Source organism: Corvus hawaiiensis, chromosome 6, assembly GCF_020740725.1.
Source record: "Corvus hawaiiensis isolate bCorHaw1 chromosome 6, bCorHaw1.pri.cur, whole genome shotgun sequence".
NCBI lineage: Eukaryota > Metazoa > Chordata > Aves > Passeriformes > Corvidae > Corvus > Corvus hawaiiensis.
Window position 1 is genome coordinate 38815891 of NC_063218.1, and position 18362 is coordinate 38834252.

Sequence of the window (18362 nt, forward strand, 5' to 3'; positions counted from 1 at the left end):
CTTATGTGACCTGCTCATAATTTGCACACAGAAGTCTAGCACTCAAAGCAAGGTTAATGCCCAGGTACAAGTATTTTTATCTTATTTTGGATACCTTCTTGAAGCTTTATTTATGTTTTTTCCTGGGTACTTCAACTGCCCTAAAGTCGTCTTTATTAGGTCTTTGATAGTTTTTTCCAAAGGAGAATTAAGTAACAAACTTGCATAGGTTTGGAATTACAGTTTGTTAACTTCCTCTTTATCCATTTCTTCTATTCTCGCTTTCCAGGAAATAATGACCAAACCCCTCTATTGACCAGGGCCACAATCAGTATGCCAGTGCTTGCTGTCATAAAACTTACTGGAAAGCTCTTGTGACTGCCTGCAATGCTGATTCCTCTTCAGAAAATCAGCTGTACTCACCGTTTGGGGTCCAGGGGTGGGGAAGAGAGGGGCTTTGAGCTAAAGCAGTTGTTCAGTGTTCCCCCTCTAGCTCTTGCTGTCCTTTCTCTACTCTCAGCTGTGGAACCCTGCCTCTGCCGATGCGGGTATACCCTGACACATCCTTGTATGAGCCAGCTGCAGAAAACTGTCTTTTCATGGCTGTTGAATTTGTTGTTTGATTAGATGTGTAGCCAGATAGGCTTCTGGAGAGGAGCACAGGAAGTGGCACAAATATATCATGGGAAAGGACTCACCCTTTTCAGCAGCAGCGTTGGTGCTCTGTTGCCACTATTTCTGGTTCTCAGATGAGTAAGCCAGCATTCGTATCCATTGTCCACAGGCACATATTCCCAGCCCTGTGATTCCAACACTGCTGTTTCAGCATGCAGTCTGTTTTACCAGGTGGTGAAGCATGCCACAAAACTCAGTTGGAGCGGAGGGGCAGGGGTTTGTTTTCATCTTGATCAGCATCTTAATGAGTACAGACGGCTAGGCTGACAAGAAGGGGCTCTGTGGGGACAGGAATAAACATGTGAAGCAGTTGTTGCTTAAGCCAGCATTACTGATTAAGAATTGCCAGCTGAGTAAGAGGCTGTTTTTGGGATCACTTCACATTATCCAGTGTGGCCCAAGCTTTGACCTGTGCTTTTTAGCTCTGCTCGGTGTTAGTGAAAGACTACTGTCAGCTCTTTCTGTGCTCACCTTTTATATAATAGAGGAGCAGATGTTCAGTCAGAGTATGAACTTCATTTTGGCCAGCTCCAGCCCATGAGTCTCGCTGGCAGCAGCTGAAAGATGCGCTTACAGGCTAAGGTTGAGTGTGGGTAGTGCTGGCATGTATGTACAGTCAGACTGTTTTCCTTCCTTGTTAGCAGGTTCCAAATGATATGTGCTAGCCATCTGCATCTCTCCCAGTGAATGGAAAAAAAAGGGCCCAGAATGCATGATCTGCAATAGACTCTTACTGTGGATGTTTTCTAGCATTTCTTGACATACATAGAAAAGCAGCTATCAAGTGTATGACATGTTATACAGGGTGTCTGCTTCTATCATGTACCTGAATGCTTAGAACTTCAAATACTGGGATTTCGGAAAATTGGGAGGGTCTGTTAATTTTGGTGCATTAGGAACTTGGGCAGAACAATACCAAAACTTGAGATCCTGTTTACCTTTTACTTATGCGAACTGCTGGAATTGCCAGGAGGGCATATCCTGTGGTCCTGTGGCTGTGAGAGGTATACCTCTTAATGCTTCTAAAATTATTGCTAGTTTCCTACTGTGTGCAGGGTAATGCTCTGTGTATTATGGGAAACAAACATAATAAAGAACTGTTGAGCTCTATGAATATAGAAGAGTCAGAATAAAAGCTAAGTGGCAGAAATGGCTTAGTCTATAAGCAGTTTATTTAAATGTTTGATGGAGATAATTACAATAAAAAGGAGCTATAACTGATGCAAGCAAAGAAAATTAAATTTTTTGTTAGCTTTCTGTGTAGAGTTGAGCATCTTCAAAGAACTTTCCTTTCTTTAAACTGCACTGTCATCCAAATGTCTCCACTTCTGAGTCAGTATATTTTTCTGTATCAAAAAGACATTGTGGCAAATTCCAGGTTTTAAACATGCGTTTGTTCATGCATATAACCCTGCTAGCACTTTCAAAATCTTCAGGATAAAATTTAGAGCCCTTTTGCACAGGAAAGAAGGAAAAGATTGGAAAAGATGCAAGTCTAAAGATACCAATCCAGCCTGATTTCAATTCTTAATTTTTTTCTCTCTGTGAAATTTCATTTTAATACAGAATAGATAAATGAGTAGCTAGAAAACACCCTGAGGGGCAGATCTACTAGAATATTCCTTTACTTCCTTCTTTAGAAAAACTAAGGTCAAAAGGTTCAAAGGCGGAAAAACTTGTTTCTGGTTCCAACTGAGTGTCAAGACAAGTTATTAGAATGATCTATTCTGATTGCAAACATTTCTGGATTTGAATGTTCTGATAATTACACAAAGATTTTTACATACTCACTGCAGAAGATGTGTGGAATTTTCCTTATTCAAAGAGAAATATGTACGGAATGTGCTTTGTCTGTCTTCCTCATGGGTGGATAGAAGATCTGAGAGGAGTATTTCTTTATAAACATAGTAACTTCTTAATTTTAATTTTGTTTTCAGAACCTTGTGTTCAGCAGCCACTGTAAAGCAGTTACTGGCTATTCAGACCATGTCATATATAGAAGGAGATCAGCTACCTCATGTGTACGATGCTGCCAGGTGACTGAGCTGCCGTCCTTCCTGTGCATAGCCAGTCCACGGGTAAGTCCAAGTAAAGTTGTAAATTATGTATTTTCTATTGTGTTTTAAATCTTGGTAGAACTGTGTCTTAGGAACAGAATGATATATTACTTTCTTTTGGTTGGGTGAAACTGTTGTGAGGATATCCTTTTGCTACGGTATTCAATAGAGGGTTTTTCATAGGGGAAGTGACTGTAATGTGTACTGAAGGGAAGAGGAAAGTTGTAAGATGCACCCAACAGGAGTTGTTCTGAGATTTCACTTTCTCTCCTAATACCTAAAGCAATTATAGAAGGGATTTTAAAGTAAATTATTCAGTGATAAGCCAAGGGGGGAAATCTAGGTATGATATGAACAGAATGAGGTGGTTGTTTGGTCAGCTCTGATGACAAAAGAGGGCTGCGAAGCAGTGCTTTTTGGACAAGGATGTTTGTTTCCTCTCTTATGCTTCAGTAAGGGAACACCAGATTGCAGTGTATAAGGATTACTCAAGTTGGCATTTTCTAGGGCTTTTGGATGTTAAGTGCTACTGCTTGGGGTTGTCCATCATCTTTTAAATGAATTTTGAAATTATTTTAGTTGAGGTTTCCTGGGCTGGCACAAGAGACCTTTATTAGGTCTATGGCTGTTGTGTTCCATGTTGTTGGATCTTGACAAACCTGGAAAAAATGAATTTTTATTACCAGACCATCCAGATGTTATGTTCTTTAGTCACTGTTGAAGTTATTGCTGTAGACCTCATCAAATGATGTGCAATTATACTTTTGCATCTGGAGAAGGCTGGATGGCAAGCAGGACCTCACAAATGGAAGCTTATTACGTACCTGCTGCTGCTGAAGCTGAATTTTTCTGTGTCAGCAGCTCTAGGGGCCAGGAATCCAGCTGGACTGCTCAAAGTCACAGGTCACCTCCCAGTTACAATGTACTACCTGGCTGGAGAATAAGAGGTTGTTCTGAGAGCAAGTTGTGAAAACCACCTTCAGATTCCCTTGATTTGTCACTCTTTGTGCTTAAATTTGCATCATGGATGAAGGATATGCTGAATTGCTCCCCTACAGCAGAAAGGGTGGAGAGGGGCTTCTGGTGTTTATTCTAGTGAATAAAAGTTACTTGTTTTGGCTTGGCTGGTATAAAATGATTAAGCGTAGACATGGGTTTTTGTTTCTAGGAGTACAAAGACTTTAATTTTATGCTTGTTAGAAACTTTTGGCAGGAGTGTAGAAGACCTGAAAGAGCAGAAAGAGCACATACGTTCCCAGAAACTATAGCCTTCTGTTGTTGTTTGACCTGTGATGAATTTTGGGAAGTTAATGGAGCAAATGATAGAAATAGGAGCGTGTGTTATGTAGCAGCTGGGGGAGGGGGTCAGTCTTTTTTTTCTCTGCAGGCAGTTTTCATGAGTACAGATAGGTCTCAATCATAAAAAATGTAACTTGGAGGATGGGTCTTGCATTGTCATTAAGATGCTAATTAATTAAATTTTGAGTAATATACTTTGGTTTAGTTTCAATAGCTCTCTTACACTCTGGAATATTGTGTGAAGTCATTTTGGTCATCTCACAGTGTCTGAAAGGTTAACTTTGCATGGAGAAAAATGCAGGAAGCATTTTACAATTGTCCTAGCTAAACTAAGTTGTTTAATTTAAGGTGGAAATGCCTTTATACATCCCTGTCACTATATTTTTGATGTATTTCTGAACCATTACTCTTTCAATCAGTTTGACAATAATGGTGTTGAGAGAGGAGGGTTTAGTTCTAAGGACTGCTCTACCTTTCGTTACAAGTAAAACCACAAAAACAAACCTGTGGGGAAAAAAATTTGAAAAAATATGCCATGACAAAAAGGAGTGTGAACAAGCTTGAATGAAAGATTTTTTTTTTTTTGTCTGTTTCAGAAAAGCATTGTTTTCTCTTGTAAGGGCATGTAAAAATACAGGACCTTAGAAATACATGCCTGCATTTAAAAAAAAAATTGGAACTGATGATAAAGATAGTCTTAGGTCCTCAGATGTCAGTCAGTTTTACAGGGGATATGTAGGAAGATTAGTTCTTGTTAATGTAGAAATAGCACTGAGGCACACAGAGTTTGTCTCAAGATTGTCTCCTACTAGTTCTTCCTTGGAGTGAAGTGTTACTGAAACGTGGCTTGTAGAATCTTCCGACATGACTTCATTTGTCTTGTAAAAATCCCGGTGTACAAATCTGTGTATTGTTTTCAGTAGGTAAGCTATGTTTGTGTCAGAAGTTAGTCTGCTCTGTTTTGTGTGTAGTGGCTGCCTGTTCTAGAGGTGAAAAATCTAGGTCCTGGAAATCAGTATGGCAAGTTGTCTGTGCTTGAAAAGAGTATTTGTTCCAGTCTGTTCAGTGTAGAAATATGAACTGAAACGTGATGGTGAATATTGTCTCTTAAACAACCTAAGTCTGTACCATCATTTGTGGTTTACAGCAGTGGCAGAACTTTTTTTCAGGTGGCAGAACGTGCTTGCATTTTGAATTTTTTGTGCTTTGAGAGAGGTTTTGCCCTCTCTCACAAAGGTCAGACATACGCTTTGACTGCAGGTGGCAGTACAGGATAGCAGCAACTCTAAAAGTACCTTGTAGGTTGTGGAAATGTGTTCAAATTCTTAACACAGCCCCTTTCTCTTTGCAGTATTTTGTGTAGCTGTGTGTAAGACCTGTAGACAGATTTTAAAACAGCTCTTGGCATCTGGAAAAGCACTGGATTTACTGTTTTGCAAAGATATTGTGTGCTTTTTTTGTTGGTTTTTTTTGTTGTTTTTGTTATTTACTGTAACTATGCTCATTAATATGTTTAAACAATTGTTTGGCCCTTGTAAAGAGAAGTCTCTATGAGATTAATTTATTCCTATGAGAAGAGCTCCTGTAAAACTGGTCAAAGCCACACTTCCAGCTAGGAAACCTTGCTTAATACCTGTTACTTTGAGTTAGCTGACAAATGTTCAGTGAGGTACAGCCGACATGTAAGATACCAGGCAGTTCTGAGGGAGGAGTTGCTCTCTTTACCTTACAGTTCTAAAGTGCCTTGTTTGAAACTGGTGGTAATTAAACTGTCTATTGCTTAGCATTTAGTTAAGCTGTTAAAATGTTTTTATTTGCATGATACAATGTTGCATATATTATTCTCAATATGTAGCAGTTACATCGCACCAGAGTAAGCTGGAAGAAAAATTTAAACCCCCTTCAAACATAGAAGCTTTTCATCTGCAATACAAAGATGGTTCTTTTCTTGTGTTTAATGTTTCAGATGTCCCATTATCACGTTAATTCCCACCCCTGCTCAATTCTGCAGGAAGTCCACTGTTTACTGTTCTCCATGAAAACCTATAGGTTTCTGTACTGTTTCTTCCTATGCAGCCCTGCTGCCTTTTTTAAGTGTGAAAACTTTCACAAGCTTGATTTTCTCTGTTGTTCATTTGTTACATTGCTTTTCATAGTCCTGGAGGAAGTGTCATTTTGCACACTGTTAGGATTCATGACAGTGTTTTTAATTTCTATGACTTTACATGGAGGATTTTTTTCATTGTACTTCTAAAATAAAAGCAACAATGACTTCTAAAGTAGTGATATATTTGCTTCTTATATTGGTGAAGAAATTGTCATGGCATTTCAAATTTCTCTGTTACTGTAAGGTTAGTTGTCTTAATACTACCATTTATTTTCATTTCTATGTGAGTTTATAACACATTATTAAGTTTTTAGATAGTACGTAAAAGCTTCTACTTGCTTTCTTTTGTAAACTTGGTTATAAACAGTTTCTGTAAACACTCCAGAATGTTTTCCCAAAACCAGACTTATATTCAAAAAAGGTAGAAAGAAGAAGTTGGTTATCTGCTTTTTTTTTTTTTTTAATTCTTGTGCTAGACAGTGAATTATTCTGCATTTATATTTGTTTTAAAGTGTTGTAATTGTGTTTACTTTGGATCATGTGATTTAACTGTTGGTGAAGTATCTGAAGTTAAATCCAGCAGAGCACCCTGTCCTGCTGTGTACCATGGCTCAGTTTCACTTTTGGTTGTTGTCCTTTACCGTGGTAAGGGAGAGAGAAGAGAAAGCTTCAGATTTTACAAAATGCAGCCTTGTCTGCTGGAACAGAGTTTGCTCAAGCACCTTGCAGCCACTGGCATTCAGCTGTTTGGCTCATGTCCGCCTTCCACTCTGTACGGATTTGGGCGGATGGGGCAGAAAAGGGGGAGTGAAACTGATGGAGTTGTTCCAGAACAGCTTACATGGCATGAAATCACATTTCCCTTGTTTGCAACACTGGTCTGTCCAGCTGGATTGTATATACTGAAACAGGTAATAGGGCATAGGATTCATAGAATGCCACAAGAAAAAGACCACTATTTCTGTGGCCCACTTCTGTTCAAAGCAGCTGTAAAGCCCAAGAAATATGCTGTTCCTTTTTTTCCCCTTTCTAATTTATGAATCTCCCTAATTCTGAATTATCAAATGAATTTCTGTTAAGGACAATATATAAGTGTCATTTCTGCTAATGAGATAAATACTTACTTGATTGTGAAGGGTGGAACTAAAAATAAACAAATAAATAAAAGAAATCTTGGCAAAAGGAGAGGTACAGCAAGGATATTACTCTTCTAGCTTTGCTGTCAGTTGTGTAGCAGTTGGCACAAGGCATAGTTTATCAAAAGGAAGGTTTTCTGTGCCTGGTTGTTTACATGGTGTTTTTTGTGGTGTGGAGAGGTGTTGCGTCTTTGCTTGGTTTAAGCCAAACAAAAGATTGTTTTCTGTTTCTGCATTTCATAATGATATGACTTTGAAAATTTGATCCCATAGTAAGGTACTTGAACTGGGGATTTGGGGATGAGGAGAAATGTGAGCAAGAATATTGACTATTATTATTTTACTTGTAGGTAACAGCTGTGCCACTGGAATTCTACTGCAATGACCGAAGTGCAGAATACGAGCACAGGGCACTAAGGGAAGGAGGAAGTCTGGAAGCAAAGCAGTGTGTACTCCATGGATCCCCTGAGCTAGCAGCTGACTGGCTGAAGCAGTGCTCCCAGTTCTTCCCAGAGCATCCAGGAGGGCTCTTAGGGATCAGGCCTCAGAACGGCTGGTCTTTTATCAGGATACCAGGTAAGTTTGGAGGTTGTAGTGGAACAGAGATAAGATAAATAAGAACATCTGTTATTTTGTGGTAATTTATGCTTGGTTATGGGCTTTTTGAAGGGTTGGGGGTGGTTGTGTGTTTGCTTTTCCTTCAGAGTGAAAGCTAACCCTGATATCTTAAAATACACCATGATTTTGCATCCTATGTCTGAAGTAAATCTTTGATGGATACTGAAAAGTCTAATACAGGTTTTTCTAATGCCTGCAAATCTCTCTTTGCATGTCAGTCTTCCAAATGACTGTAAAGAGGTCGACTTGCTTACTAGAGCACAGTCTGCTCTCACAACCAAATACTGTTTTGAGGTTGGAGATAGGAAGATTGGATGAAAAGTTAGAGATATACCTTGCCTCCTAAGGTGTTGGAAGAGCTTCATATTGTCCTAAAAGATCTTTTATTGGTCTACCTAGTGAAAAGGTTAAAATTACTTGTAGCAGTCTACCATGAGAAGGATGGGTTTGAGGACCAAGTTCAGAGGAAATTGGCCTGGAAAATAAAGCATGAAGGGTTTACTGAATTTTGGTTGAAATGAAGAAGACTTATTCATATTTCCTTGTAAAGTGGGAAAGAGGTACCAGTGTACCAGTAAAATAAATGTACTTAGTTTTTTCTTAGAATTAGACAAAAGTAATCCAAGATCTCATAGGGTTTGATTGCCAGCACTGCAGTGACTTTCATGGGCTGGACATGCTCTAGCTGTCAGAAGATGGTCCTGAGCAGTGAGCAGAATTCTGCAGAAAGTACTAGAGATCTGATAGATAGCCAAGAGGAAAAACAGCTTACACTGCCAGATGCAAAGTTATTCCCAGACCCTTTTGGGTCAAGGATGTTTGGCAGGGGAAGTTAATACAGTAAGAGGAAAATGGCCTTTTGCTTGCTACAGTCCGGTTTAAGAAGGTACCTTTTTAATTGTTTGGAGTCATTTGAAGCACATGCACGTTTGTACCTATGTAATGGAGAAACCATTTTTCATGAGCTTGCACTGGATTAATATTCAGTGATAGTTGATGATTTTATAGTTTTTCTAGGAATTCTTTTAGTTGTTTGCCAGTTATTTGGAAAAAGAAAATCAATCTCTGTAGCAGAAAATCGGGAAGTATTGAGGAGATAAGATAGAAGACATGGATAGAGAAATGCAGAAAAGTAGCCAATGCAGGAAAGAGACAGGGCTGCATTCTCTTGAAAGACTTCCATTTTAAGCTGGGGACTGTTATCAGCAAAAAAATTTTAGAGGAATAAAGGTGAGGTACAAGAAGCTTACAGGAGTGAGAGAATAGGTGCAGGGGTAGGCAAATTGTTGTCAAAGCACAACAGAATTTGGTTGAGAAGGAGGCTGAGATGAGTGTGTTACGTAAAGCTGGTTTAATTTAGGAAGTGTTGGACCTAGAAGTGGCTTAAAAAAGTAGTTTTGTACAGCTGTGTTTTAATTAAGTAGAAAGTAGCATTCAAACCTAAACTTACTCTGAGAGGAGAGGGCACACACCACAGCAGGACAGCTGTGTTCATAGGTGCAGAAACAGGCCTGGTGCCTTACAGAAAGTGAGTGATTTGCTGAAGGAGCCATTTGCAAGGCTAAAGTCTAGCAAATGTCAAATGGAACAGTCGCTGTAAAGGTCTGTGGCAAATAGGTGACAAGAAAAGGGGGACACCTCTCTCTCCTAAACCTTGATGTATCCTCTCCCAGACTCAGCGTTCCCAGTACCGTGGCAGCAGGCTCAGCTGTGATCACTGTGGGAATCTCTTGAGGCTTTTCCTGTTCTTTGAAAGAAAAATGGTCCTGGATTAAATGGCAGGAAGTGTCTGAGTCCTTTTAGTATCGATAAAAAGCACCGGCCTCACTGGCTGTTTACTGTGAGAGCCAGCTAGCTCCTCACTGACCCCATTGTGCCGTCAGGAGGGGAACCAGGGGTGTCAACTGGAACCCAGGCTTTATCTCTCTTTCCTCTGCTTTTTGCATGTCCAGAGGCACTTTTTCTCATTCTCCAGAGAGCGCTGAGCCCAGCTACAGTCATCAGCCAGAGCTCCTGACAAGGGTTATTCTGAGTCATAATCATTTTTAACTATTCTTCCCAGGCCCACTGTATCCCCTTGTAGATAATTTATGTCCATATCCTTGCATGGCTGGAGGCAGTTGGGTTTGGGTTGTTTTCAGACTGAAAGCCATTTAGTCTGGTTCCTTGTTTATTTCATACAGTGCTGAAGAACCCAAAAACTGTGTCCTGGGGAGAGCTCTCTGACAGTGCAATATACGACCTCTATCTCCTGACTGACTTAAAGTTTTAGAAGTTCCTTTTAAAAACAAACAAAAAAAAATTCCAAATAATTTGTCATTGGAAGTTGTTACTGATCGTTAAAAGTAAAAAAAAGGTAGAACCGCAAATTTTGAAATCCCCTTTAAAAAAGTAATAGGTTGTCATTTTCTTCTCCTAGTTAAGAGAAAATTAGAAATAGAAGTGAGAGAAACTAGAGGTGGAAGACATTTTTTTTTCTCTTTTAACTAATTGTGGTATTTTCTGAAGATGGCATGAGTAAAATACATTTTCTTTTACGATTTTCCAGAATTTGTTCTTTGAAGCACTAGGTGGCAGGCTTTCAGCATGGAAAAATACTTGATCTTGGAAAACACAATGGCATCAGGATAGCATACTTAAAGGTGCCAGGTTAGGGACAAATGGTTTTCTCTTTGAGATGATAAATCTCTTTTTTGGTAGTACTCTTTTTTGTTTTGCTCTCCTAAAAAATACCCCAAAAACTTTCTCACCAGTGCAGTCTGCTTTGCTGCTGAAATATTGGATGACTTATGAACTGTTAACAAGTTGCTAACTTTTCAGACCATCTGCAAATAAATTCTTTACTTCTAATTTGCATTTCATTGCGATTTAAAAATAGTTACTTACACAATGGAGACCTCAGGAGCCAGCAGCAAAGGACGCGCATCATTTCCAGTTAGCAAAGCTTAATTCTACCTATTCATGCCTTTGTGAGAAAAACAGAAAGCATTTTGCTTTTGGAAACTTGCTATATGTTAATCTGATCCTATCAGGACTGACTTTTGAACAGACCCTGGTGGTTCTCTGAGTTTTCTTCCAGTCAGGTGGCTTTTGGTTAATAATTGTGTTAGTTTGTCATGTATATCTAGACTTTTCATGTAACTTCACTCAACTTAATTCATTCTGAAATAGCAAGCTGACCAATTAGAATAAAAGCAGAATGTCATGGCTGTATTTATAATTAAAGGAAATAATAATATTTTCTGTAAAGAGTAAACACTGCTATTGTGCAGAAGTTTTGGCTTCTATAGGTGTATTTTAAATCAAAATAGCTGTAAGTCGTTTCCATTTTCCTTAATGGCCTATGCTCAAAATTTGTTTTTCCTTTGAAGAACACATGAAGCTATTAATGATTTATATGTAATTGAGACTGAATACTGTTCTAGAGATGAGTGCATCATTATACATTATGTTGCACTTAGAACAAATGCCAGCCTGATGTGTGGGCTTGAGTTTTCCTTACAGTATTTCCTTGGCTTGGCTCTCCAGTTAATGGCTTCCCTAAGGTAGTCGCTAACATTTCAAGCAATGATGTGCTGCTTGCTCCTGGCAGAGCATGATCATCACTGCCAAAATGAAGAGCAAAAGGGAGAAAAACAGTGACTATCTAGATAGGCAGACAAGCAAGAAAGAGCAGATCTGTCTTGTCTTGGGTTCTTAGCTAGTGAATTGCAGGTGCATGGCTCTAGAATGACCATAGGAGAGAGCATTCACAGCATTGATTTGTAGAGCAAGTAGAATACCTAATTATTTTAAACAATATGGTAACTCACAATTTTTTGAATTTCAGAAAGGAGACTGTTGTTTGCGTCTTCTGATATTCTAATGTAGATCCCACTAATTCCAGCATCAAGTCCACTATTTATATTTAAGCTAAAGGATGTTTTTGAAAGAGAGCAACTACATTCCTGCTTTTCTCAGCAAGTCCATAGTTGTTCTTGCAGGAATTGCTTACTACTCTGCCACATTGCTGTCCACCTACCACACCACTTTGGTACTCATGAACTGTGTTGCCTGCTGTGCTTATAAGATCTTTTTAGGAGTGCTCTTGTGTGATCTGTGCTCTTCTCTTCCACTGGTATGAACCTGGTTTTGGCTATATTAAAATGCATGGTGGTCAGATGAAAGAATTAATTTTTGTATATAACTTTTTTTTTAATTGGGATATTGGGCAAGACAGTTAACTGCCATACAGAAAGCTGGATTTTCTTCAGCCCGTGAGTTAATTCATTCTGTGAAGGAGGAAGTGTGCAAAAGTGTTACCTGCTAGACATTAGAGAACATTACCTGCTAGACATGTTGAAAATACTTGGGTTCTGTACTAGCCCGCACCATCTGCAGTTGTCAGCTTTCCGTTTTGGCTGTAAACCTAAGTTCAGACATCCAAAAGAATAGAGAATCATCAATGGCCTTTCCAACAGATAATTTTTTGGAAGAAAATTTCTCTTCATCCTCTTTAAACAGTAATGTATTGTTTACTGAAGTTTATGTACAGAATGTACAAACAGGAAGATCTCCTTCCTGAAAAATACTTCATGAGCAGTGCTGAAATAGAGAGGACATGAAGTATAAAATCTGAAGTGACTGAAAAGATTGCCATCTGGAAACATTTCTTAAACAAAACAAAAGAGAAAAAAAAAAGGAGAGGGCAGGGAAGAACAAGGCAGTTCTGTGAGGGGACTGTTGTTTTACAGTGACCTAGAGAGCTGTTCTTCACTTTCTGTGTTGGTGAGGGGTGTGATCTGTGGAGGATGAATCTAAAGCTCAGCAGCAGGTAGCAGCAAATGTGCAAAGGACCCCATTTTCCTGTGTGAAGTGGAAAACATTTCTTGAAGTGTCAAGGCATATAGTGCTTGTTGATATGGTCAGAATAAAAGCTTACATGAGGGATATGGCTATCCAAAAAAATGATTGAGCCCATACTTGAGAGGAGATCAGTCTGTGACAAGATTTTGCCAGGTGGGTATATTCATATTGCTCCTGTCCCAGCAAACAAAAGTTATTGTTACCATTGTGATTTTAAGTATCAGCCAGAAGGGATGTTGCAGTTTCTTCCATCACACCTCCTTACTTCAGGGATTATAATGCAGTGAAGTGCTAGGAAAACTTAAAAGCTAACTTGTTGCATGTATCTGGGTTTGCTTTATTAGTTACATGCTTTTCTTCTATTTCTTTTTAGATAAAGAAAGTCTGATCACTGACAGTGGAAAACTTCATGCTCTTGATCTTCTGTTGACACGGCTGAAATCTCAAGGGCACAGAGTTCTCATTTACTCCCAGATGACGCGGATGATTGACTTACTGGAGGTAGGAGAGCTAGAGCTGACAGAAGACAATTTATGAAGATGGAGATTTAGCAACACTGTTTTGGAGAAAGTACTATAATTTGGATGCAGCAAACCTGACATAAAATTGCTTACCAGAGGATACCCAGTTAATGCATTAATATGAAAATATAAGAACTGCCATACAAAGTTAGACCTAAGGTCCTACCTAGTGTTATAGTGATACCAGTGTATAGCAGCAGATGGTAGGAGGAAAGTGTACAAGAATAGTGATACTTCACCCTTAGTCACTCAATTTCCAGCAGTTTGCAGTTCAAGGGGTTTCTGAACCAAATGTGCCTCCTGCATACTCAGTAGTCCAACATGGATTCTTCTTCCATGAAGTTGTTCATTTGCATCTTGACACCTTGTTAGGTGTTGGCATTTGCACTGCCCTGTGGCAAGGGGTTGCATGGCTTAATTATCCTCTTTTTCTGGTTTTGAACTGCTTCCTTCTATTTTCATTCAATGCCTGCATGCCCTTTTATTGGAAGGAAGAGGAAAAACAGTGGTAAATTTTACAGTGTTTATGTTGTAATTTCACAGACTTTTACCGTTTCCCTCTAATATCTGATTCCTCTGCAGAAGTTTGGTAAACATTAAGAGATTCTCTGGCATATGGGATAGGAAAGAGATAAGGAATGAAGTCATGACTCATAATTTAAATACAGGCAGTCTGCCTCTGAAGAAAAAACAAAAAAATCATTATTTGATGAGCAGCCATGCCATCAAAGAGCTAGGATACTGTTTTCTCCACAATAAACTGAAGAGAAAAAGTGAGAAGCCTGAATCAATAGCTGCCTAAGTCATGAGTTTTGTATGAACAGGAGAGTATTTTAAGCTCAGCAGTTAATAGTTTAGTAACAAATCACAAGCTGAATTTTGTTTTTGCTGCTGTGAGGAAAAACAGAACTTGCATGGTCGCAATTCTGTATTTTGGCAGTTTGCCTAGCATTGCTTTGTATGCCTCTTTTTTTGGCAAACATTGGACGTGGTGTAGGTTTGTTGATACCCTGCATTACACCATGGAGCTCATAAAGCTGAGTGTTTAGTGCTTCTGTCTTTTCTCTTAGCATTCCATTTTAAAGGCTTGTGAGCACAACGTTTTGCTATTCCACCTCTTGAATGTTCAACTTCACTTGTGTTTTATTATCCAAATAAGCCACCTACTTAGTCCTCTGTTTTTCTTTCTCTCCACCCAAGTAACAGAAGCTGAAGTTAAGCAAGCTAAAAACCAAGTAAGGACTCGATTAATAAGAAAGTCCTTGCAAAAGTTGTGGATCTGTAGATATTTTTCCTGATCTATCAAAATATATCCCATCTGCCTACTTGAATATGAAAAAACATAGGATGTCTTTTTTAACAGTATTTGGACTGTATTACACTAACCTAATCTACGCAGGGCAGAGAGCACAAAGCACATTGTTTACAAAGTTATAAAACCTTGTTTGTTTTATGTAGCTTCAACTGAAGAACTGCTGAGTAGTTCAGCCATTATAAAATGGCAGCTATAAATACAAAGAGGAAAATTATTTGCTTTCAACAGAAGAGGATAAACTGTAATTTCAGTATTGTTATTTCATGCAGATGTGTATTTCATACTTTTTAAGATTTTGTTTGTTTTTCTCCATATGATTGCTGTCTTCCTGAAGAGCAATTGTCCATGGTTTCACTGGGAATCAGATTGTATTCATGAGATGAGGAGTCGAATTATGTTCTGCATGCAGTAAAATGTTCTACTTTTGGTTGTACTCTACCAAAAGTTAATGAGTTGTGTTAAAACGTAAGAGTACTCAATTTAGACTGTGAAATAATATGAAGGGAAAACATTTTACTGAGAAAGTATCAGTGTGGAAGCCCAGAAGAGCACTGGCTTTAGCAGGCACTACATTCTTACCATACTCAGGTCATCGTGTGTTGTTTGTTTCCTGTGTAGGTGCTCTGTTGCAAGGGTTTCATTATTTGTCCTAGACTGATGCTTCTGGTGGCTTGGTGACCCCTTACACTAAACAAGACTGGCAGGTAGATTTTTCAAGCAGGTCTAGTATAAGGATCTCTATATGAGACTGAAGCCTCCCTCTGAGGTTTCCCCACCCCACTCCGTCATTCCTTGTGGGGAACTAGAAAAGTGAGCAGTCATCAAGTGCCTTCCACAATTACAGTACAGACCAGGTATATTTATTCTTTAAATATTTTCTTTGCCATCAGGGTTGTCTCTTTAGCTGAAAGCATGCCATTTCTATGAGTGATCAGAACACTGAACTGCTGAGAAGTGTAGTATGAATTGCAATGTGGATTTTTTTTTTTACTTTTTTTCTGAATTGAAAGGGTATACTGTTAATATTTGGGAAAGTACTGCACAAAACCAGTTCACAACAAAAGGATGTTTCGTATGAGCACTGTTACACTACTGTGAAGCATCCACCTTGATCAGAGGAAGGTGGATGGAGGCAGACCAGAACCTGTTAGATGATTAGCTAAGGGCTAATGTACAAAGCTAATTCACAGACCTGGGGGAACAGCCCATAAATGCCAGTACTGCAGGTGTAGAATAACTTGTTCTTTTGCACTCTGTGCCTTTGTGAAAATGTCTGGTCTGGAATAAGAATAAATGCACCTGATGGAATGAATGAAGTTGTTTTCTGTTTGTGCTGCTTTGTTTAGAAGACAGATAATGAAAAGATGGTTAATAGATGAGGGAAGTCTAAATCAAGATCAAAAGGTTGAATCATCATAAAGGCAGATAAAGACAGTAACAAAGAAATGAAAGGAAAAGGTTCTTGTGATGATAGTAAAAGGATTGTTCAACTCTGGAGAAAAGGTGGCATCATAGTGCCTAACTGACAATTCTCTCTGGTTTTAGTTGGTGACAGAAACCTGTCACAGAAATTGAATAAATCAACAGTAAATTAGGACTTGTTTGTCTGTGTAGTGAAGTTGCTCTTCTCTGCTTTGAACTTCTGTTGTTGTACTCCCTCCAGAAATCCTACTAGCCATGAGCTCTGTTTCGAAGAGGTGGTCCAAGTGTGGATTTGGCCATTTCCACAGTTTTATTTACCTAATTTTCTCTTTCATCTGTCTCACATTGAAGCTTGCTTCCTCCACATCAATTTTTTCTCAGTTCCTTATAATATGGCAGCTCTTTCACCATTTCTGCAGTAGTGAAGCAGAACACAAAGGGATCAGGAGCCCTGAAGGATGGTGGAAAAGGAGAACTGGGCATGGTACTGTCAGAAGGTTCATTGGAGTGCAGGCACTGCCATGTCTTCTCCATAGCATATCAGTTCTGTGTCTGCTGAGCACTGTGGTTTAGAGCGAGATGAATCCAATAGTTCTTGCTGCTAAAGCATTATCTGTTCCTTTGTGTCTTCATTTGCACTCACAGCATCTCAAAAAGACTCATGCATCAGTAGGGTTAAACCTAACTCTTGTAACCAGTAGATGTTGCATCTTGTCAGCCAAGCAAGGATCCCATTGTTCAAGCACCCCAGAGGATAGCTTTCCAGAGAAACTCTGTGGTTATTTGAGCTTTGTATGTAATTTAGATTTTATTCAAAGTTGCACAGGTATCAGAAAATGCTGAGAACCTTAGAGCATGAAAAATGTGTCTCACTGGAAAAAGCCTTTGCTTACAGCATTCCTGGCTGATGCCATTTGATATGTGTCTCAGGCAATGGTTTCAGTTCTGCTGCCTGGCAGGAGCTGTGGGCTGACACACCAGTGTAATGTTCAAAGTATTCTTGTGTGCAACAGATTCAGAGGTTCTTCGCTGCTGAGATGAAACCTGGACAGACATTATACAGCACCAGATTTTAAAAACCACCAGTCAAATGGTATAAAATCGACAGGGAGCAGGTGCAATTGGTTTGTTTGGAAAGGTTTGCTTGCACAGTAAAAGCTTGGGATTTAGTAAAAATTTAGACTCTGTGAAAACAAACTTCCCATTTTAGTGATTTTTGTTTCCCTATTTATTTATAGGAAAAGGCATGTACCAGGTCTGCAGTGCAGCAAATATATCCCCAACTCTGAACTGACATTGTCATTTATCTCTTACATGGAATGCAAAAGCCAACATATGATGGAGTAGCTTTAATTTCTGGATTGTATTATTACCAAGTATTGCTTACAGAACATTTGTTGATGATGTTTAGGGAACCTTATTGTAATTAGCAATCCTGCTTTTATTGTGTTTTTTTTTTTTTTTCTGAAAGAATCAAGATTGAACAGTTTCAAGAACAACTGTATTTTTTTGGTCCATGTTCTTTGCAGGAATACATGGTTTATAGGAAACATACCTACATGAGATTGGATGGCTCTTCAAAGATTTCTGAACGAAGGGACATGGTAGCAGATTTTCAGAACAGGTAATGTATTTTGCAAGGTGTGTGTGAGATAAAATACATGTACCTAGGAAGTTGGTGTAAGATGTAATGAAATAAATGAAGTCTGTACTTTTCTTTCCTTATATCAAATTGACCTCATTTATTTGAAACAGTTTCTAGGCGGTTTGCTGACCAGTACTCAGTGGTGTTGATATGAATCTGTGAAAGAGTAGTGGAAGCAATTTTAGTGTAGCCACTTATTGTACTTCTTGCCAACCCAAATAGGCTGTTGCTTAGAAAGAAGCTCAACGGAAAGGCAGAAAATGTCCATTGGTTATTAAATGCTTTGACAATTGACACTGTAAAGATGAGATTGAAAATCTTGCATATGCTAGAGTATTGAAAGTGACCTAGTTTTCTGCAAAACGAACCATTTAACCATATTATACTAAGAAACCTTAAACTAATAAACAAAAGATAAAATGGGGATGGGGATTTTATTAGCTAGAGAGGTAGGGTAACTTCTTGTGTGGTAAACCAAAATAGATCCTGACAATTTTTTTAAGCACATCAGGGCACATTATTTATAATTATTGAGTTTGTGGTTATTGAGTTCCTTTTAATCCTGAGATATGGCTTGATACAATATCATTTTGGTACAGTAGTTCACAGGTTATCCTTCCTGTATGTTGACATGAGCTTGTAAGAAGGCCACTTTCCTATTTCAGTGGAGTTAGATTCATAGATGTTGCTTTCACCCTACAATAAACAACTATTCTAAACTAGAGAAGAGTCCTTGTGTTAGT

General features: G+C 38.7%; 1 protein-coding gene across 1 annotated transcript in view; it reads left to right on the forward strand.

The window, feature by feature from the left end:
- The window catches only part of INO80 (INO80 complex ATPase subunit), a 57965-nt gene that overhangs the window by 28564 nt on the left and 11039 nt on the right, over positions 1-18362 (forward strand). Inside the window, exons 25-28 of the mRNA XM_048308363.1 lie at positions 2592-2732; positions 7604-7829; positions 13090-13217; positions 17504-17598. Coding sequence (XP_048164320.1) covers positions 2592-2732; positions 7604-7829; positions 13090-13217; positions 17504-17598 — 590 coding nt within the window. The remainder of the gene's footprint in view (positions 1-2591; positions 2733-7603; positions 7830-13089; positions 13218-17503; positions 17599-18362) is intronic.